The sequence below is a fragment of the Agelaius phoeniceus genome, chromosome 19, assembly GCF_051311805.1.
Source record: "Agelaius phoeniceus isolate bAgePho1 chromosome 19, bAgePho1.hap1, whole genome shotgun sequence".
Taxonomy (NCBI): domain Eukaryota; kingdom Metazoa; phylum Chordata; class Aves; order Passeriformes; family Icteridae; genus Agelaius; species Agelaius phoeniceus.
In genome coordinates this window covers 12917860-12939116 of record NC_135283.1, presented here as the reverse complement: position 1 = coordinate 12939116, position 21257 = coordinate 12917860, and the positions used below count along the sequence as shown (strand labels likewise).

Here is a 21257-nt window from a genome sequence, read left to right as displayed (position 1 = left end):
GGTCAGCCCCCAAGCCGGGGCAGAGAGAAAGCGAGACCCCTTCATGTGCGGCTGAGGAAAACATCTGTGGTTACCATGCAAAAATCCTCCTTGCTTCCGTACCCTGGACCATGCTAGCAGCAATTCCGGCTGCTGCGGGTGTGCTCCGAGAGCCCCGGGAACGCCGGGCTGCCCGCAGCTCCATCTCAGAGCCGAGGCTGTGTTCGTGGGGCTGCGAGAGCCTCCCGGGCTGCCCGCAGCTCCATCTCAGAGCCGGGGCTGTATTCGTGGGTTTTGGTTCGTGGGGCTGTGCTCCAAGCCCGCAGCTCCATCTCAGAGCCGGGGCTCGGTTCGTGGGGCTCTCTCGGTTCGTGGGGTTGTTTTTGTGGAGTTGCCCGCAGCTCCATCTCAGAGCCGGGGCTGTATTCGTGGGTTTTGGTTCGTGGGGCTGTGCTTCAAGCCCGCAGCTCCATCTCAGAGCCGGGGCTGGGTTCGTGGGGCTCTCTCGGTTCGTGGGGCTCTCTCGGTTCGTGGGGCTGTTTTTGTGGAGTTGCCCCCAGCTCCATCTCAGAGCCAGGGCTCGGTTCGTGGGGCTCTCTCGGTTCGTGGGGCTGTTTTTGTGGAGTTGCCCGCAGCTCCAGCGCGGGGCCGGGGCTCTCTCGGCTCGTGGGGCTCCGGGAGCGCCGCGCTCCCCGCGTGGGAGGCTCCGCCGAGCGGCTCCCGGCTCGTGTTGTGACTGGAGCCGCGTGTCTGGCGAGGGAACAGCTCCTGCCTGTGCGGGGAGGAGGAGGAGGAGGAGGCGATCAGCCGGGCCGGGGATGGAGGGACAGCCTGCGGGAAGGGAGGAGAGGTGGTGCCGGAGCCGGCTCTGCCCCGTGCATCGCTTCAGGGACAAATATCCGCTGTTTTCCCGAGGAGCAGCGCTGCCTGCTCTAAAATCCCCAGCGATTCTTGGGAGAGCGTTTAGAGTCTGTGATAAATCTGGCGGCTTTGTAACTTGCCGGAGGGATGGTGGGCAGCGCCTCGATTAAAGCGCTCTGATTAACACACAAACCTTGTTTGTAATGAGTGGGACTGGGAGGGTGTGGAAATCCAGCTGGCGTGTAATGAGGTTACTCCAACAAATTACTCGGATATCAATTACTCCGCTAGGTAAATGTCACCTGCCTTCTCTTTGTTTGCGGTAAACTGGGATCCAATTAGCTCGACGTGCTTCTTGCTCGTGCCTGAACTGCCGAGGCAGGGCTGGGCTGGGCTGCAGCCGGGCTCTGCCTCACCCGAGGGGCGCCACCGGGGCCGGGGACATCCGCGTCCCTTGGGGAAACACCCTGGCCCCTCCTGGTGCCGCCTCTGAGCCGAGTCCCCCTCGGAAGCCCCCGGTCAGGCCGGTCTGTGCGGCCGCCCCGAGCCTCCTGACGCCTCCGACTGCAGGTGGATAAATTCCGCTCTGCTGCAAAGAGGCTCCGCTCCTTTCCTTTCCTTTCCCATCCTCCTGCCCGGGCTCTGCCTAATGCGCCGGGAGGGAGCGAGGGGAGGGAGGAGGCGGCAGGAGCCGCTCCCGAGGCCGGGTCGGAAAGGGCAGCAGGAGGTGCCGGGGGCGCTGCCCCTGCTCCAGCCCTGGGGAAGGGCTCTGGCTGTCGGGAGTGCGAGGCAGACCGAGCTGGGGCTCCCGGGCAGGCCGGGGTGCCGTGATCCTCCGGCCCGGGGCTCCTCTCCCAGCCCAACACAGGGGGCCTGGGGAGGGAGCAGAAGGGACCCGAAAGCGTCGCCAGCTGTGGAGCACACACAGCCCATCCCAAATCCATCATCGGTGCCCGAGACCGCCTGGGCACGGGGAGGCTTTGGGGGGCTGGAGAGGTGTGAGCAGGGGGTGGGCACCAGCACTGGGGGCACCTGGGGTCCTGCTCCGCTTTCCGGAAGGAGCAAATCAGCGCTGCCGTGTCCCTGTGGGGTTTTCCTGCCCCACCGGGTGTTGGGGGGCAGGCGCCAGGTGTGGGGTGCTCAGGGTGCTGTCGTTGCCCTCCGGGCTGCTCCAGAGCTCTCCATGCCTCCTGCCCTGGCTGCCGCCGGCCCGGGCTGCGGGGCAGGATGAGCGATGCTCCAACGCGCCGCAGGCGATCGCTGACCTCATTTCAGCAGCGCTGTGGGGTTTGGCATCTGTTGCTGACACGGAGGGAAGTGGGGGCCTGGGGACCCCCCAAATGTGCTGCCCCGGTACCCCCAAGTCCTGGGGAGCACTGGGGGTGCTGGGGCAGCACAGGGTGGGCTCTGACCCCGCTGCACCACCCACTCCTCCCGTGTGCCCCCTCCCGTGCTCACTCTGCTCCACAAATGCTAATTAATCTCCATAATTAGTTTGATGCTGCATCTATTTTTAATCAGCTTTGGAAGACAGAGTCTGCCTCTGCTCCGTGCACGCCCACGGGCTGTCCCAGGGCGGAGCGGGCTCGCTGGGGGACCCTCCGGTGGGACCAGGGCTGTTATTGCCCTCTGCGCCCCCGGGAGGGGCTCGGGACCCCCCACGGGACCCCCAGCCAGAGCAGGATCCGCCCAGAGCTCCTTGGTGGAGTCTGAGGTCCCAGCCCCTCCATAATCCGCCGGGATGAATAGGAAGGATGGAGGCAGCAGCTGCCAAGGTGACGTTTGACAGCAGCTGGGAAAATCGCAGGAGGAGGAGCCCGGGAAAAGGCCGTGAAAAGATTCAGAGAAGGCAGAAGCGGGGGGGCAGCCCCGTGTTCTGCAGCGGGGGAGGGAGGGATGGGGTGCCCTGGTGCCCGAGTCAGCCTGGCTGGGGGAGCAGCCCCGTGGGGAGGCTGCGAGCAGCGGCGCTGGCGCTGGAACTGCCGGCTCTGGAACTGCCGGCTCTGGCCGTGCTCTCCGGAGGAAGGAGGGCTCGAGGCAGCCCCTGCCCGGCTGTGCTGGCCGGGATGCCCGGGCAGTGCCTCGGGGTGTAGGAAGCGATGCTCTGCCAGCACCGGCTCCCGAGTGGCATTTGAGGGCCGCAGTCGCAGCCCGTGACTCACGCCTGTGACCGGAACGCTCTGTCGGCCTTGACTCGGTGCCCGGGGCGGTGTCCAGCGACCCGCGGTGCCCTGGGCTCGGCCCTGCTGCCCCCGCCCTCTCACGCAGGGATCCATCCCATCCCCATCCTCATCCTCATCCCCATCCCCATCCTCATCCTCATCCCCATCCCCATCCTCATCCTCCCCGGGCCGGGATGTCCCCAGCCCTGCCCGGCTGCGGCCTTTGCCGCCCACCTCCCCGCCCTCCTCCTCCTCCCGTGCCAGCCTGAGGGCGGCTCCTTGGAGCCCCTCGGTGTCCCTGGGGAGCCTCGGGTGCTCTCTGGCAGCCGGGACCCTCCCCGTGGTGCCCAGAGCCGGCCGGGGGAGCTCAGGCTGGAGCTGCTGCCGAGCCCCAGGGCCGGGATCCCCCTCGGGTGCTGCTGCTCCCGGCCCGCTCTGGGCTCCGTGCTGGGGAGGAGGGGATGTAGAACCCCCATGGGCTCCGTGCTGGGGTGGAGGGGGGGATCTCCATCCCCCATCAGCTCCGTGGTGGGAAGGAGGGGATCTCCATCCCCCATCGGCAGCGCAGGCTGAGCGCTTTCTGCAGCCACGTGCCCGACGTTGCTGTGGTTTCCCCGGCCCAGCCGTGCCCGTGCGGGGGGAGCTGAGCCCCCCTGGCTGTCGGGGGCTGTCCCTCGTTCCCTGCCTCATGCATTTTTAATCCGGGGCTCCTGGAGCCATGTGCTCCCGCAGCCGGCGCGCCGTGACACATTCCCTGCTAATTAATCCAACATCGGCATTTATTAAGTGCCTCGCCCGCCGCGGGCTGCGTGGTGATGATGGTGATGATGCTCTGGGACGCTGCCGGTCCCGCTGCCGCAGGCAGCTCCGCTCGCAGGGCGGCCCCGGGCGCTCCCGTGCATGCAGCCAGGTGGGAAAGGCCGTTCCAGGACACGCTGGCTCCTTTTTTCGGGGATGCTTCGCTGTAAAACGCAGCGTGTTTCAGTTTTGCTCTCCCCATCACCTCCTGTCACCCCTGGGAGCCCCGGGGGAGCACTGGGAGCAGAGGAGGCAGTGAATGCAGAGGAGGATGCAGAGAGCCCGGCCCGGCGGTCCCTGCCATGTGTCTGCAGAGGAGCCGGATCAGGGCTGTAAATCCCAGCTGCTTCTGCCCTTAAGGACCGGCCCTCGCCCCCGGCGGTATTTGCGAGCCATCTCCCGGCTCCTGGGCCTGTCCTCACGCAGCCCAAGATCTCCATCTGCTCTAAAAGCTGCTGGATTTAGTGCTCTGGGGCGGGAAGCGCTCCCTGATCCCGGCTCGGGGCTGGTGTCACCGCAGAGCTGCTGCCACCACCAAACCCGAGCCGCGGCTCCCGGTGCAGCGGGAGTGTCAGGACGGTGTGAGATTGATGGGCCGGGCTGCTCCCACCGCTGCCAGGATCCTCCCTCCCTCCTTCCCTCCCTCCCGCAGGAGCTGGGACGGGGACAGGGACGGGGACAGGGCCGGCCCTGCCCGGGGCTGCTCTGCCTCCCGCTGCCCGAGCTGAGGGCACCCATCGATACCCGCAGGCTTTGGGGGGGCCAAGAGCAGCTCGAGGGTCGCTCGCAGCCCCGGGAAGGCCGGGGGCGATGAGCAGGGTTTGTTACCCGCTGAGTGCGGGAGTTCCTGCGGCTGCCTCCGCCCCCGTCCCCATCCCAATATCCCATCCCATTATCCCATCCCATCCCATTATCCCATCCCATTATCCCATCCCATCCCATCCCACCGTAGCCTCCCCGCCCTGCCCTGGCCCTGCACAGCCTCGGGCTGGGGGACAGCCCGATTTCCACCTCAGCAGCGCTTGCCAGGCACCCCAGGGAAAGCTGAAGCCGCCTGTTTGGGGGTTCTGTCATTGCAGCTCAGCAGCTGTCCCCTGCCTCCTCTCTGACTGTGGGTGATGGACGGGTGGCACATCACACTCGGCTGTCCCCGTGGGCTCGCTGAAGTGCCCTGAAACAGCCCAGGTGTCTGTCTCACCTCTCCCTTGTGTCTCACCTCTCCCTTGTGTCTCACCTTTCCCTTGTGTCTCACCTCTCCCCTTTGGAGAGGAAGAGGCTGGATGGGGGTGGCAGGGCTGGCTGAAGGACGGGACCCCGGGGTAGGAGGTGGCAGGTGACCAGTCAGGGACACCTTTCCCAGAGGCTGCAGTGACTGGGGAAGTTCTTGGGAAGGTGCAGCACAAGTGGCTGCAGGACCCTCAGTGCCCTTCCTTGTGGCCACTGCTGTGACTGTCCCTGTGGCCATTGCTGTGACATTCCCTGTGGCCACTGCTGTGACATTCCCTGTGGCCATTGCCCTGACTGTCCCTGTGGCCATTGCTGTGACATTCCCTGTGGCCACTGCTGTGACATTCCCTGTGGCCATTGCCCTGACTGTCCCCGTTGCCACCCCCAGCCCCTGGGAGCTGAGAGTTCCTGGGTTGTCCCCGGCTGTGGCAGCAGCGAGGGCTCTGCTGAGCTCCCCCAGCTGTGTCCCTCGAGGCTGTCCCCGTGTCCCTGCCACTGTCCCCGTGTCCCTGCTGCTGTCCCATGTCCCTCCCGCTGTCCCATGTCCTGCCGTGCCCGAGGCAGAGCCCCGGGCTGGATCCACCCCACCCGTCCCGCCCTGCAGTGGGATGGGGGCGTTTCGAGGGGGCTGTGTGGGCGATCTCTTTGAGCTGGCTACAAGGGATAAATGATGATTTCCCTCCCTACAAGGGATAAATGATGATTTCCCTCCCTGTACGTTTGATGCGGGTCCTGTGGGTCCGGGGGAGGCTGCAGCTCTCGGGACAGTGCTGGGGACACTGCGCTGGCCTGTTGTTCCCACCTGGCCCTGTGAGCTCAGATTCCCCCGGGAGCGCTGCATTCCAGGAACTGCGGCTGGAGCCCAGCCCGGCTCCCGAGGGAGCGGCGGAGGCAGCGGGGCCCGGGCTTTGTCACGGTGCCCACACCCGGAGCAGCTCCTGCAGAGCCCGGGTGCCACCGTCCCTGCACCAGCCTGGCAGGACCCACAGGGAGCTCACAGACAGCGGCTTCAGGGAAAAATACATCGGTTAGTGTTACATAAAGCAGGGAAAGACGTGGTGTGAGGGCACGGGAGAAGGAGACAGCCTGGCACAGAGGCTCAGGGAGTGCCTGAGCCAGCTCCGAGAGGAACTGGGCAGAAATCTCTGCTTCATGCAGGCACAAAACCTTCCTGTGGAAAAAGACAAGCTGCTGAGCACTGGCTGCTCAGGGAACAGACACACGTGAGAGAAGCCGGTGTCTTTCTTCACGCTTTATTGTGTAAAAATAAAGTCAACAATTCATGTAATCCCAGCAATAAAATGGAAAAAGCATGAGAATCCGTAGAAACAGTGCATTGTCAGAACTGCCGATGCGGGCCGGATGCACGGGGTGTCAGAACCCCTTCAAATCCCAAAGGAGACAGAGCCAGGAGTAGGAAAAATGTACAGCTTTGGTTAGCAAAATAATGACAAATTAAGATACATCGATTCTCTCCCCTACTGTACACTATGTACACTGCGTTGACATCACACCCTTTCGTGGTTTTTTGGCAAATCCAACGCACCTGGGGCTGGAGGTGAAACCCGTGCCGTGGTCTCGCTGTTGTTCTCAGCAGGTTCTGCCTGTGCTCGCCGATGTGAACGGGGGCTTGGGAGGAACTGAAATTAACTCTCGATGGTTCGGGGTTTTTTTTCTCGCACCAAGAGCGCGGCTGAGGCTCCGCTGCCCTGAGCCGTGCGCGGGGTCTCGCTCCGGGGCTGCCGCTGCCTGCGCCGGCCCCCGGGGCAGCCGAGGCGGGGCGGGCTCCGAGCTCCGAGCTCCGTGCCCGGGGCAGCTCCCGGGCCCGCGCCGGCCCCTCCGCTCCGCCCGTGTCTTTGCCGCATCTTTGGAGTTGGTCGTGAGGCTCTGGAGCCCCGGGTGAATTCTCTGCCTCATCCTCCGCTGCCGCCCAGGGCTGCCCTGGGGGGGCAGGAGGGGGGCTGGGGAGTGATTTCTGCAATCTGTAGTACAAACCAGGAGTTTAGAAAAGGAAACCATACAAAATGCATCTGTTATCTCAAAATACGCTTCTTTATCTCTTTTTATCCTGCAGAATCTCAAAGCACTTTTTTTTTTTCTCTCAGGGAGCGCTGATAATTCTATATATATTTTTTTTAATCTTCATAAAAATACCCTTTTTTTTATTGGTAATAAACTTCCCTTTACAGTAAGAGAAACAAGAGAGTGTATTATCAAAAGCAGAAAGGCTTCAGACCTGTCAGTGGGAGCTGGGCTGGAGGGGACGGTAAAGGCTATTTGTCACCAGCTACGGCGCGTAGGAGCCTCGGGGGCTGCAGGCGGCGGGGCCGGGGGTTCCTGAGTGCGGCAGGTCGGGGAGCGGGGCCGGGGGGTCCGGCCGGGGGTCCCGCCCCGGTGCCCGCCGCAGCCCGGGGCTATGGCTGTGGTGCTCGGCAGCAGCGCCGGCCGGGAGGGGCGCGGGGCTCCGGGGGAACGGGCGGAGGGGTCGCCCCTCCTCGGGGTCCCGGGTTCGGAGCGCAGCTGGGGAGGGGGGGATGTTAGAGCTCTCCCCCAGCTCTGGGGGCAGCGGCCTCCCGGGGGTCAGGCTGGACAGAGAGAGGAGCCCCGAGGGGGCTCCGGGCCGGGTCCCGCAGCCTTTTCAGGCGCCGGTGCCCGAGGAAAGCGGCGGCGAAGCGGGGGCCGGGCCGGGGGGCGGCGGGGGGGCGCAGCCGCGCCAGGCCAAGGCACGCAGGCGTTGAAGGACGTTGGCAAGACAGAAACCGGAGGGTCGTGGGGCTCCGGGGGCGGGCGCCCCGCTGCCGGGGCATCCCTGCTCCCGGGACAAGTCGGGTGGCTTCGTTCTCGGTCGTTTTTGCGCAAAACAAGGAGGAAAAAAAAAAATAAATAAAAGAACCCGCTGAGGAGGTTTCTCTCGCTTGTCCGTGGCCCTAGTTGAGCTGGCGGCAGGCCTCGAAAGTCCACTTGGTGGCCCCGCCGTAGATGTCGATGTTGGCCTCGGCCCAGGCGATGACATTGCCCGCGAGTGCCTTGGAGCTGCAGGTGGCCAGGCCGTACACCTCCCCCGGGCTCAGCTTGCGGTCCCACACGTTGAAGTGGGCCAGCTCCCCCACGAAAGCCTGCGTGGCGTCGAAGCCGCCGCCCAGCGTGTCCTGCGGAGGAGCCGCGGTCAGCGGGGCACCCCCGGCCCCGTCCGTGCCCCCGGGGGCTCCGGCGAGCGGGGCCCCGCGGCCGCCCCGGCCCTTACCTGCTCCTGGCCCAGCACCAGCACGCCCTGCGGCTTGATGGGGTGGTAGGGGGCCAGGTTCTCGCCGTTGCCCGTCTGCGTGCCGTCCTGGTAGGCTTCCCACACCCCGTCCCGCGTGGTCCAGGTGACGCAGATGTGGTGCCACTTGCCGTCGTTGATGGCGAAGGGCAGCTTGGCCACCTGCGGGCAGCGGCTCGGGGTGGTCACACGGGGGTCCCCCCGCGCCGCCCCCCAGCCCAGCGCCCTCCCCGCGGCCCGGACCCTACCTTGTCGTTGATGAGGATCTCCATGGGGTTGTTGCCCCACTCGATGAGCACCAGCTCGTTGGCCTGCCCGGGCACGGCGTAGGAGAAGGGGGTGCCCATGCCGGGGGAGGCGCTGGATTTGATCCACATGCAGATGCTGAAGGCGTACATCTCGGGCAGGCTCTTCTTCACCTTGGCATACATGTAGTTGGTGCGCAGGGAGAAGGTGAGCTGGAACCTGTCCGGGGGCCGGTTGTCCTTCTGGCCTGCGGGAGCGCGGGGGCGGTGGGCTCCTGCCGGGCCCCCTTTCCGCCCCTTTGGGGGTTCCCCCCCTCCCCACCCCGTTATGTAACGGGCCTTGAGATGGCAGCGAGAAGCAAATCCCTCCGGCGCCGCGCGGCTCCCTAATCCCCGGGGCGGGCAGCGCCCGGAGCATCCCCGGTACCGAGCCCGCGGGCGCCGGCCGCCTCGGGAGCCACCGAGCGAGGGTTTGGGCAGGGAAGGACCTCAACGATCGGCCAGCCCCGACCCCTGCCACGGGGACAGCCGAGCTGGGGGACAGGGACGGGCTCGAAAGATCCGCCCGCGGGAGCGGCTCCGCATCGTGCGGCAGCGCCCGGTCCCGGCGGCGGGGGAGCTCCGGGAGCCGGCCCGGGGGTCCCGGGGGTGGGCAGCGCCCGGTACCTTTCTCCAGGTCGCTGATGCGCTGGTGCAGCGAGGTGAGGGTGCTCTCGATCTTGCCGCGCTCCTCGGACTCGTTGCGGGGGCTGAGCTTGCCCTCCTCCAGGCTGTTCACCCGCGACAGCACCTGCTTCTCCAGGTCATCGATCTTGTTCTGCAGGATGTCCTTCAGGTTGTTGGTCTGGCTGGAGGAGTTCATCCTGCTGAACTGCTGCAAGGGGCGAGCAGAGGAGCGGGCTGTTAGCACCGGGAGGCGGCTCCCGCTGCCCGGCTCCGCGCTCCCCGCGCTGGGATGCGCGGCCGCCCCGGCTCCCCGTGGCTCCCGGTGCCCGGCAGCGCGGCTCCCCGGCTCTCCTCGCGTACCTCCAGGTTCTCCAGCCGGGTTTTCAGGGACTGCAGCGTCTGCCCCAGCTGGCTGAGGGTCTCGGCGGCGGCCGGCCGCGACAGGTCGCCCATGGTGTTCTTGGAAAAGCCCTTCCTGCCCTTTCCCTCGCCGGGCAGCTCCAGCACGCTCTGGCTCTCGCAGCGGCCCAGCTTGGCCGTGAGCTCGCGGATCGTCTCCTTCTGGTTCATGATGGTTTCCTTCTGCTGCAGCACCGTCTCCCGCAGCTGCAGCACGGTGCCCTTCAGCTCCTCGGCCGAGCCGGTGCCCAGCGCCGAGGCGGCGCACACGTCCCCGTCCAGCGGCACCGAGGTGCAGATGAAGCGCGTCTGCCCCAGGCCCTGGCCGAGCGCCGGCCCCAGCGCCGGCCCCAGCAGCAGCAGCAGCGGCAGGAGGCGGCGGCGGCTGCCGGGCGGCCCCGCGGCCATGGCTCCGCTCGGCTCCGCTCGCTCCGGGCCGGCTCCGGCTCCGCTGCGGCGCCGCCGCTTTTATGGCGGCCGGGCGGGGCCGCGCGGGGCGTCACGGAGCGCGGAATCCCGGCCCGGGCGGGGGGGCCCGCGTGGGAGCGCGGCGGGAGTGAGTGCGAGAGCGTGCGGGGCTGGCGCTGGGAGCGACAGAGCGCGCCCGTGTGTCCGTGTGCGTCCGTGTGCGTCCGTGTGTCCGTGTGTCCGTGTTCGTCCGTGTGTCCGTGCGTCCGTGTGTGTCCGTGTGTCCGTGTGCGTCCGTGTGTCCGCGTGCGTCCGTGTGTCCGTGTGCGTCCGTGTGTCCGTGTGTGTCCGCCCGCGTCCGTGTGTCCGTGTGTCCGCCCGCGTCCGTGTGTCCGTGTGTGTCCGTGTGTCCGCCTGTGTCCGTGTGTGTCCACCTGTGTCCGTGAGTGTCCGTGTGTGTCCGTGTGTCCGTGGGCGAGAGCCCGCGTGGGCGGCGCGTGGGCAGGGGAGACTGCGGGGATGTGCGGGTGTGAGTGCGGGGGATGAGTGTGAGTGTGCGTGCGTGTGCGTGCGTGTGTGTGTGTGCATGTGTGTATGCGTGTGTGTGCGTGTGTGTGCAGGCTGTGCGGGCTGTGCTGCACACGTGGCTGTCTGCGGGCTCTCACGCACTGGTGTGTGCGGTGCGGTTGCCGCTGCGGGGCCCTGTGTGCCCCGTGAGTGCCCCCCGGGTGTCCGTGCCGGGCTCCTGGCGCTGTGGGTGCCCCGTGGGTGCCCCCCGGGTGTCCGTGCCGGGCTCCTGGCGCTGTGGGTGCCCCAGGGGTCGGTGCCCCGTGGAGCAGGGGGAGCCCCCGGGATCCGGGGAGAACAAGGATGAGCTGCGGGGCTGCCGGCCCGGGGAGAGCCCGGACGGGCCCCGGTCACTCCAGGGACAGCTGCTCCCCCCGGTGCCGGTGCCCAGCACCACTCTGGGTGCACGGCAGCCGTTTTCTGCTTCTTTATTAATCAGAGAAAGAACCTTGCAGGTAATGTCTGGATCTGTCCTTGGTGGGAATAGCTCGTGGCTGCTGGAGCTGTCACTTCTCTCATCTTCAGCACTTCAGCCGAGGCCGATCCTCATCCAGCCAGCAGTGTCCCCTGCCCTTGTTCCCCACGTCCTTGGCCAGGCCACCCGAGCACAAACGGAGCTGTCCCAGCCCCCTGAGCCTCTCCTGCCTGTTGATTTATCCTTGTCCTCTCCTGGGTGCTGTGTTGCGTTGTGATGTGGTGGAAACTCCTGGCCTGGAGAGCAGCCTGCAGGGCTGCTGGGGGACTGTGGCCCCCTCAGCTCAGCTCGGCACTGCAGCAGCACATATGGCTGGAGTATTTGCATAATGCCAAGTTATCCTGTGAAATATGAAGTAATTAATTTTGATTAGCGAAGTGGGTCAATAAAATACAAAGGTTTTCAGTTCATGGATTTGCAGAATATAAAACACAAGGGCTCTGTGGTCCTTTCCCCTTTGATGTGCCTGGAGCAGGCCTGAGGAGCCCTGGCTGGGGCTGCCTGAGCTGCTCTGTGCTACCTGGGACCGGTTTGATGCCTCTCCTGGAGCAGGTCTGTATCCAGCCCCGGGAGGTTTGTGACACACTGATGTGTCAGGGAGTGTTTCCTCCTCAAAGGCAGCTCAGCTGCCCCTGGGAGCCTCTCTGCCCATCCAGCCCTGCTGTGGTACAGTAAAAGCAGCATTTGGTGGCCAAGCCCAGCCCCTGGGGCTCTCAGCAGGAGCAGGATGGCAGCCTGGCAAATCTCTGATGTTCTGCTGCCCATTTATGCCAGCCTGGGGAACTCAGGGCACTGCAGACCAAAGTGCTGAGAGCTCAGGAGGTGTGCAGGGTGCTCAGCACCTCTGGGCACCTTCATGGGCATCCTGCAGTGCTCTCATCAGCATCCATCCAACCTGTCCCAGTGCTCATGAGACCTGGGTGTCCTTTGGAGCCTTGCTGAGGCTCCTGGGTCTCACTGCTGGTCCTGCCTGTGCAGCTCAGAGCCACCTGTGGTGCTGCTCACCTGCAGGGTGCCCACACCTCTGGCACTGCTCCCCTCTGGGGTGCTGTGTGCAGGAAATTCGGGGGCGAATCTGCATTTCCAGCAGGCTCTTCCTTGTGGCTCTATCGCCCTGGTTACTGTCCCTGCTGCTGGCTCTGTGCTGAGCAGTGTTCAGTGCAGCACGAGCAGGGAGGGAGAGAGGGGGATAGGAGGGGACAGACCCCATGGGGTTTGCTGGCAGAGCAGTCTCCCTTCTGTGCTGGTTGGCTTTGGGGTTTCTGACAAAAGGAGAAGCTGGCAAGACTGCAGGTCTAATCCTGCCACAGGCAGGAGCACCTCCCAAAAATGATGATACTGCAGGCAACAGAATGAGACCAGAGTAAAGCAGTGTGAGAGGCAGCAGAGCCAGGTCCCAGTCCTGCTCACATCTGCACAGCCCTGACAGAGCTGAGCGTGTCACTGAACCAATTTCCCTCGCAATCTTTTGTCATCCACAGCACATTATGCGGAGATGAGCCCAAGGTGACAAATGCAATAAAATAAACACTCAGATGCTATGGTGATGGAGACCAGGAAGTGCCTGGATGGGAAAAAACAACAAAGCTGTGCTACAAGAGATAAGCAAAATAACCCCCGTGGCTCCTAATGCAAAGAAAGGACTGGAAAACATGATCAGGATTTCAGCTTTCCCAGAATCACTGAATCATGCAATAGGATCTGTTATTGCTTCTGTAGATTTAGGAGCTGTGTGGCTGTAATGGAGTAATGGAGCCCCTGTTTTTAACTCTTCCCTTGCCTCTTCCCAAGCGCTCGGCAGCAGCTGATTTATGGCTCTGTGGCTGCAAAGAGCTGAGCACAGCTCTCAAGGACCCTCGCAGGTGCTTTAGCCCTGAACAGGAGCCAGCAGGCACATTTGTACTGTGATGGACAGGATGGCTTTGGGCAGCCCGGGGGCTCCCAGCCCCGCGGCCGTGCAGGGCTGGGGGTGTCAGTCTGTCTGCTCCACACCAAGCTCTGTGTGGGAGCAGCCCCAGCGCCGGTGCAGAGAGGGCAGCTCTTCAAAGTGGCCAAATCTCTCTAATCCCAGGAGCTGGAGCCCCAGGGAGCAGGCAGTGGGAGCTTTCTCTCCTGCTAGTGCAGCCTGCTGTACATAAACCATCTCCTGTGGGGTGATGCTGGTTCTGCAGTGAAGTCTCCTCTGCGGAGTGGGAACGGGGAGATCCATTATGGGATGGAGGCAGCCTGAGATGGGGAACAGCAATGGCTGCACTGGCAGGAGCTCAGCTCCCTCTGTCTGGCCATGGGGCTGCTGGTTGTGCCCCTCTTGTCACTGAGGCTGCTGAGGGACCGTCCCCTGCAGCCACATCCCCACACCCCCAGCCCCACATCCCCATCCCCACATCCCCACATCCCCACATCCCCATCTCCATCCCCACACCCCCATCCCCACACCCCCATCCCCACACCCCCAGCCCCACATCTCCATCCCCACACCCCCAGCCCAACATCTCCATCCCTATCCCCACATCTCCATCCCCACACCCCCATCCCCACACCCCCATCCCCACACCCCCATCCCCACACCCCCAAGCCCAGCAGGCTCAAAGCAGGGCAGGGCAGACACTGCCACGTTGTTTTGTCTTTTTTTTTACTAGAAGTACTTGTTCTTGGGGAAACTGCAGCAAGGGCAGGGTCTGTGGCCACAGCACCACTGCCTGTGCATGCAGAGCCCAGATGTGGGGGGGCAAGATCACCTCCAAAGCCTTTTCCTTCTGCAGCTGGACCAGGGAAGCAGCCCCCAGCTGCTCCATGCTTCTATTGAGAATGCTGTATATGCAAAATGGGGTTTTTTGGTGCCTTCTAAAGGGTGCAGGTGTCACTAGAGCAGCTGAGGCACGGGGTGCAGCCAGTGCACACACCGTGTGTGAGATGGAGGATTCCCTTCTGTGACAGGCACACTCTGGACAGGAGTTGGGAATTTTGCTGCATTTTGCTGCAGTCTTTCTTTGCAGATCTCTCCCTCTCTCTCTCTCTCCCTCTCTCACACATTCACTCTCTTGCCTTTTTCCCTTCCCTTGCTTTCATTGCTCCCATCTCACCAGCCAGTCTGCTCCTAAATTGCCTGACATTTACACTCAGTGAGGCTCGGGAGTGTGGTCTCTGTACCAGTAGGTCTCTGTGATGCTATAGGGACACAGATCCTTTCATTACAAATAATTAATTTAGCTCTATATTGCATAACATCCTAAAAAGCTTTCTAGGGCAGTCTCATGCTAGCTGGATGCACAGTTCCTATCAATATTACATTACATTTGGGTACAACGGTTATGAAGTTTCATTAAAAATTTAATTTGTGGTTTAAAACTGCAGCATCCCCTTAAAAGTGTGGCAGAGAAGCCATTCTGGGTGCTGGAGGGCCGAGCTGGCAGTGGCCAAAATCGCAGAGGGGAGAGCTGCAGAGGGGCCTGGGGTGGGCAGGTGCTCCCAGCATGGGAACGCAGGGCTGGGCTGGAGCAGGGGGAGCCGGGCCGAGTCCCGCCGGGTTCCTGCCCCGCTTTTCGAGCAGGGACCGAAGCTTTAAGCCGTGCCCAGAGCGCTGAGCCCATCCTCGCTGCGCCCACCTGGGACGGCATTTGGGCCATGCCAAAGGAGGGCGATGCCCGAGGGGCAGGGCAGGAGCGCGGTGGGTGCCAGGGCTGAGGGCAGGAGGCCGCTGTGCCCGTGGCACACATCGCTGTCACTGTCCCCCTCCCGGCTGGGAACGCAGCTCCGGGGGCAGAGCGGGGCCGAGCTCCGCGGCGATGCCTCGGCAGCGGAGCTGAATGGAGCCGCTCCCCACAGCCCGCATCCGCCTCGCCATTGATTTGTGCAGGAATTCCCCCCTGTCTGCACACACGCACGTCACAGGAGCCGCCAGCTTTTCCTCCCAGCCCATCGCTCCGGTCGTTTTTCAGCGCTGTCTGGATTTCCCCGCAGTGAGGGAGGCGAGGTGCCTGCGGTGGGATGGAGGCCAGCCCAGTGCTCCCAGTGCTCCCAGTGCTGCCCGGCGGTGCTGTGGGACCGGCCCTGCCGCCCCGGCTCTGCTCAGGGATGCTCTGGGCTGGCGCAGGGCTCAGCTCCCCCCAAAAACGGTGCCCCCGTGTCTTACAAACCCCACGGCCGTCATTTCTCCCCCTGCCCAGCAAACCGGGGGGAATTCGCAGCCAGGGTCGGGGCTTTCAGAAATCAGCACGGTTCTGGTGTTTGCTGTAGGGCTGCAGAGATCACTTCCCCTCCCCCAGTGAGGATAATAATGGGGAGTGGGTTCCTAAATCCCTTAAGCTTCTTTGATAGCTTCAATATTTATCTGTAATCCTTCTGGTGCTTCTGAACAGACACAGCTCTGTGTCCCTGTTGCTCTGGAGCTTCTTCCCACCTTGCAGTGTTCTCTTTTCGTGGGAGAAGAGGCAGGGCAGGATGAGAAGGAAACATCAAAAGCTGGTGACACTGCTGTGCCCTAGTTTTTTCCATGATTATTTATTATTTTGCAGTCTCTTGCTCCCTTTCTCCCACTCCCTGTGTTGTGTTCTGTTCCTGTGCTGTGCTGGGGTGAGCCAGGCTGCACACTGGGTGCCTCCAGAGCTCTGTCCTCAGCTGAGGGGGAGAGAAAATAGAGCAAAGGCTCGTGGGGCAAGATAAGGGCAGGGAGAAAGCCCTCAGCAATCACCACCACGGGCAAGTGGGCTGGACTTGGGGAAATTAGTTTGTTACCAATCAATTCAGAGTAGGATAATGAGAAATAAAAACTAAATTGGATGGATGGATGATGGATGGATGGATGGATGGATGGATGGATGGATGGATGGATGGATGGATGATGGATGGATGGATGATGGATGGATGGATGGATGGATGGAATCCATGGATGGATGGATGGATGGATGATGGATGGATGGATGGAATCCATGGATGGATGGATGGATGGATGATGGATGGATGGATGGAATCCATGGATGGATGGATGGATGATGGAGGATGGATGGATGGATGGATGGATGGATGGATGGATGGATGGATGGATGGAGGGATGGATGATGGATGGATGGATGGATGGAATCCATGGATGGATGATGGATGATGGATGGAATCCATGGATGGATGGATGGATGGAATCCATGGATGGATGGATGGATGGATGATGGATGGATGGATGGAATCCATGGATGGATGGATGGAATCCATGGATGGAATCCATGGATGGATGGAATCCATGGATGGATGGATGGATGGATGGATGGATGGATGGATGATGGATGGATGGATGGATGGATGGAGGGATGTTGTGGGTGAATGGATGGATGTGCAGCAGGACAAGCCTGGAAGGAGTTCCAGGTGCAGATGGGGTACATGGATCCCAGCCTGGGTTGGACAGGTGGGAGTGCAAGCACGGGGACAGGGACAGGGACAGGGATCAGGGAGCTGAGCTGGCTCTGCCCCAAACAGGGAGCAGCTGGAGCAGGGACAGGGAGGTTTGGAGGGGCAGAGCTGCCCAGAGCTCAGATCCTGGGTGCTGGGCGGGGGATCTGATGTGCCAGATCCAATTCATGTTGCAGGGTTTGGGGTTAAAGCACAGAAGGTTTTAAAGCCAGAATGGAGAAAACCACTCCAGGCAACGGGGATTCCCTGAGCTTGCTGCTGTGACCCCGAGCTTGAGGGCAGCTTTTAGTGGGGAAAGGGCTCTCCGGATGCTGAGTCTCTGCAGAGAGGCTGCATTAGGGCTGGGAGCATCGATTCCTCTACAAGGTCAAGGCTCCAGCAGCTGCAGAGAGACCGAGGGTGACTGGAACGGCCCAGGAGCTGCTCCAGGCTCTGAGAGAAGCTGGAGACGCTTTGGCTGCTGTGCAGATTCCCAAGCCCCAAGTGAAGACAGGATGAGAAATCTCTGTAAAACACTGAATTATTTCTTATCAGCCAAAGGGAAATGTCAGGTCCTGCAGCAAAAGGAAGGCAGGAATTTCGGGCTGAAGGCTTTAGCCGGGCCCGGGAGGAGCTCCCCGGCTCTGTCGGAGCTGATACCGATCTACACGGTGTTTAAGGAAACATTTCTGCGCTTCTAATGAGAAAAGCAGAGAATATCTGCCCAGGTGCCATCGATCACGTGCAGTTAAACACACGCAGCCCGATCACCTCGCAAATTGCCCGGCCTGCGAGGAGACAAAGGCAGATAATGCTAAGGGATGAGCGGCTCGGAGATGGATGGCGGGGCTGCAGAACTCTATTAACAGCTCCTCCAAAGCCTCGCATCTATCGCATCCCCGCCGTATCGAGCGCAGCCCGCTCGGCCTTCCCGAGGAACACAGCTCCATTAAGCAGCCGATCGCTGTCAGTGTGCGGAGGGGTCATTCGAGTCTCCCCTGCCCGCCGGGAACGCAGAAATCTTCACATCTGCCGTGAACTGGAGTCGCCTTCGGGGTCAAACGCGGCGCCTGCTTCACGGTCTAAATGACTTCCAGCTTGTGTACTACCTGGAACCCGAGGATGTCAAATGCTCTCATTAACTCAACTCTACAGCCTCTGATTCATCCGGAAACTCGCCCTGTTGTAGCTCAGGGGAGGCAAAGCCAGCAGATTAAAACTCCCAAATTTTCTGCTTCCAAAAGCTGCATCACCTTTCCTTTCTCCCCCTCTCTTCTTCCTTGGTGAAAAATTTCCCCCGATGCCAAAATGTTTCTTCCACTGAAAGAGCAAGGGGAGATTTCTGACCGAGTATTTATTCTGGCCTTTTCAGCGTGAGAGGAGAACGTGAATCCCTGTCACATTCCCAGCGGGTGCTGCTGACCAAAACCCCACTTTGCACCCTTTTTAAATGCCCCCCGTATTTTTGAGGCAGTTTGCCTGTGCTCAGAAGAGCACATCCCATCACACCAGGGGCTGGGGCGCTGCAGAACACCCCTGGGAATGGGAAAAGGCTCAGGGGGCACCTCCTCACTCCCTAAAACTCCCTGGCAGGAGGGGGAGGCTGGGCTCTGCTCCTTGCGAGCAACAGGACAAGAGGAAATGGCCTCAGGCTGTGCCAGGGGAGATTCAGTTGGATATTGGGGGAAATTTCTGGAAATGGCCTCAGGCTGTGCCAGGGGAGATTCAGTTGGATATTGGGGGAAATTTCTGGAAATGGCCTCAGGCTGTGCCAGGAAATGCTCAGGTTGGATATTGGGGGAAATTTCTTACTCCAAAAGGATTGTCCAGCCCTGGCACAGCTGCCCAGGGTGGAGTCCCCATCCCTGGGGGGATTTAAAGACACCTGGGGACATGGTCAGTGCTGGGGAATGGTTGGGCTTGGTGGTCTCTGAGGGTTTTTGCAGCTCAGAAAATTCTGTGCAGGGAAAAAGCCTCAGCTTCACATCCCTGCCCCAGTGCCTGTGCTGGAAAACCACAGCAGGAGCTGCTGCCCTCCTCTGGGGGCACCTGTGGGAGCAGGTACAGCACCAAACCCCCCTGGCAGCTCCGGGGGCACCTGTGGGACAGGTACAGCACCAAACCCCCTTGTCAGGTTCAGGGGCACCTGTAGGGAGCAGGTACAGCACCAAACCCCCCCCGGCAGCTCCGGGGGCACCGTTTGAGGACACGATTCCTCCTCTGCAGTGAGCAGGCAGTGCCGGGAGCCGGCGGGAAGAGCCGGGGCAGCTCAGCCTGGCAGGGGAGGTCACCGGGAGGCTTCCCGAGCCGCGGAATGTGTGAATCATGCTCGGATGCGATCGGCTTTGGCACAGAGCAGCGCCCGCCCCCTTCTCACCTGCAGCCCCAGGCCCAGCCCGGCTCCAATGGGACCGCTGAAATCACGCTCGGTTCAACACAGATCTGCTTCCCGATCAATATTTTACCCACTGTCTTCAGGCTGCAAAGCTGCCCCCACTGAAATGTTGAAGCAAACCTTGCTGTTGGCCCCTAAATGGCCCAAAATGCCCCAAAACCAGCTCTGGCCGTGGAGGGGCTGCCCTGGGGAAGGAAGGTGCCCACCTGCACACGAACACCTGCCCTCAGAGCCCCAGGCAAGGCGGCCTGGTGGCCTTTTGGCTCCCAGAACGGAGCTTTGCATCCATCTGACTCACGTGGTGACCTGTGAGGTTGAGTAATGAAACGGAAAGATGAGATCTCTGGTGATATTTATGAGCAACATTCTTCTTTCCATATCTGTGCTTCTTCCTGCCCAAAAGTGGAATTAGAATTAGATAGCTGAATGAGGCAAAACAAAGGACATTGACAGAGCCTGAGATAGGAGAGGATTTTTCATTAAAAAGAGTGACAGGTGGGAGAATGCGTCCAAACGTGTCTCTGGAAGATAATCCTGCATTTTGGGTTCAGGGCATCACTCACTGTGCCTTACCTGACACGGTGCCCCCACTCCTGGGATTCCCTGGGAACAAGGGGGATTTAATCTGTTATTCTGTGGGGCAGGAGGGCTGGCTGTGCTTGGGAAGGGCGCTCCTGAGGGCAGCCCTGGCACCACCTCTGCCCTCAGGAGCAGCAGGGAATGCTGAGCAGCACAGGGAGAGCCCGTGCAGGGCAGAGGGCACCCTGAGATCCTGTGGGAGGGCTGGCAGCGCCCAGCAGGGCAGGGCTGGTGCCTCCCACCACAGCCAGGGCACCACTGCTGAGCTGAGCCCTCTGTGCCCGTCCCTGTGCCCGTCCCTGAGCCCATCCCTGTGCCCAATCCCTGTGCCCAATCCCTGTGCCCATCCCCGTGCCTGTCCCTGTGCCCATCCCTGTGCCCGTCCCTGTGCCCATCCCTGTGCCCATCCCTGTGCCCGTCCCCGTGCCCGTCCCTGTGCCCGTCCCTGTGCCCGTCCCCATGCCCATCCCTGTGCCCATCCCTGTGCCCGTCCCTGTGCCCGTCCCTGTGCCCGTCCCTGTGCCCGTCCCTGTGCCCATCCCCGTGCCCATCACTGTGCCCATCCCTGTGCCCATCCCTGTGCCCATCCCTGTGCCCGTCCCTGTGCCCATCCCTGTGCCCGTCCCTGTGCCCGTCCCTGTGCCCATCCCTGTGCCCATCCCTGTGCCCATCCCCGTGCCCATCCCTGTGCCCGTCCCTGTGCCCATCCCTGTGCCCATCCCTGTGCCCGTCCCTGTGCCCATCCCTGTGCCCGTCCCTGTGCCCCATCCCTGTGCCCATCCCTGTGCCCATCCCTGTGCCCGTCCCTGTGCCCGTCCCTGTGCCCATCCCTGTGCCCATCCCTGTGCCCGTCCCTGTGCCCATCCCTGTGCCCCATCCCTGTGCCCATCCCTGTGCCCGTCCCTGTGCCCATCCCTGTGCCCATCCCTGTGCCCGTCCCTGTGCCCGTCCCCGTGCCCGTCCCCGTGCCCATCACTGTGCCCGTCCCTGTGCCCATCCCTGTGCCCGTCCCTGTGCCCGTCCCTGTGCCCATCACTGTGCCCGTCCCCGTGCCCATCCCTGTGCCCATCCCTGTGCCCATCCCTGTGCCTGTCCCTGTGCCCGTCCCTGTGCCCCATCCCTGTGCCCATCCCTGTGCCCGTCCCTGTGCCTGTCCCTGTGCCCATCCCTGTGCCCGTCCCTGTGCCCTGCAGCTCGGCCAGGTGAGCCCAGCCCAGCCAGGTGAGCCCAGCCCAGCCAGGTGAGCCCAGCTCCCCTCAGGGACCCCTCAGGCAGTGTCCCAGACACCCCGAGGGGACAGGCAGTGTGAAAAATGTGTATTTTATAATTGGCTTTTAGCAAATATTCAAATGAATATTATATGTGTTATGTTAGAAAGTTATTGATTTTCTTAAGTAGCGTGTTAAATATAGTTTTAGGTTATAACATGATGTTAAAATAGAAACTATGCTATGTGAGATACTTTTTTAAAAGAGAGGAATGAGGTACTCCCATCAAGGTAGCAGCCACAGGACACCTGAATCTTTCAGAGAAAGAGAATTTATTGCTCCATTATCAGAAGAAATGAACTTGTTCCTGCCTCGCTCAGCCCCCGTCAGGATCCAGAGGGAGAAGCTGACACTGCCCAGACAGAATCCTGTGTTTGAATGGAATTTATGCACCATGGATGAGGTGTATGAATATGCAACAGGCTGTTGTTTTTAAGGGTTAATCCTCTGTTAATGTGGGTCCTTTTTCAGGTTTATTTTGCCCAGAAAAGGTACCTGGACTGTCCATGACACTTTGTTCTTATTGCCTCGTATTGTCCTAATCCCAATTGTCCAAATTTTTATTACTGTAATTATATTACTGTTTT

General features: G+C 61.7%; 1 protein-coding gene across 1 annotated transcript; it reads right to left on the bottom strand.

The window, feature by feature from the left end:
• Positions 1 to 6264: 6264 nt before the first annotated feature.
• Positions 6265 to 10073, bottom strand: NPTX1 (neuronal pentraxin 1). The gene is made up of 5 exons (XM_054645129.2): positions 9561 to 10073; positions 9201 to 9408; positions 8538 to 8782; positions 8272 to 8451; positions 6265 to 8176 (listed from the first exon to the last, which is right to left on the bottom strand). Exons 1-5 carry the CDS (start codon positions 10005 to 10007, stop codon positions 7955 to 7957), a joined length of 1302 nt encoding a protein of 433 aa, XP_054501104.1. The 5' UTR covers positions 10008 to 10073; the 3' UTR covers positions 6265 to 7954.
• Positions 10074 to 21257: the final 11184 nt, after the last annotated feature.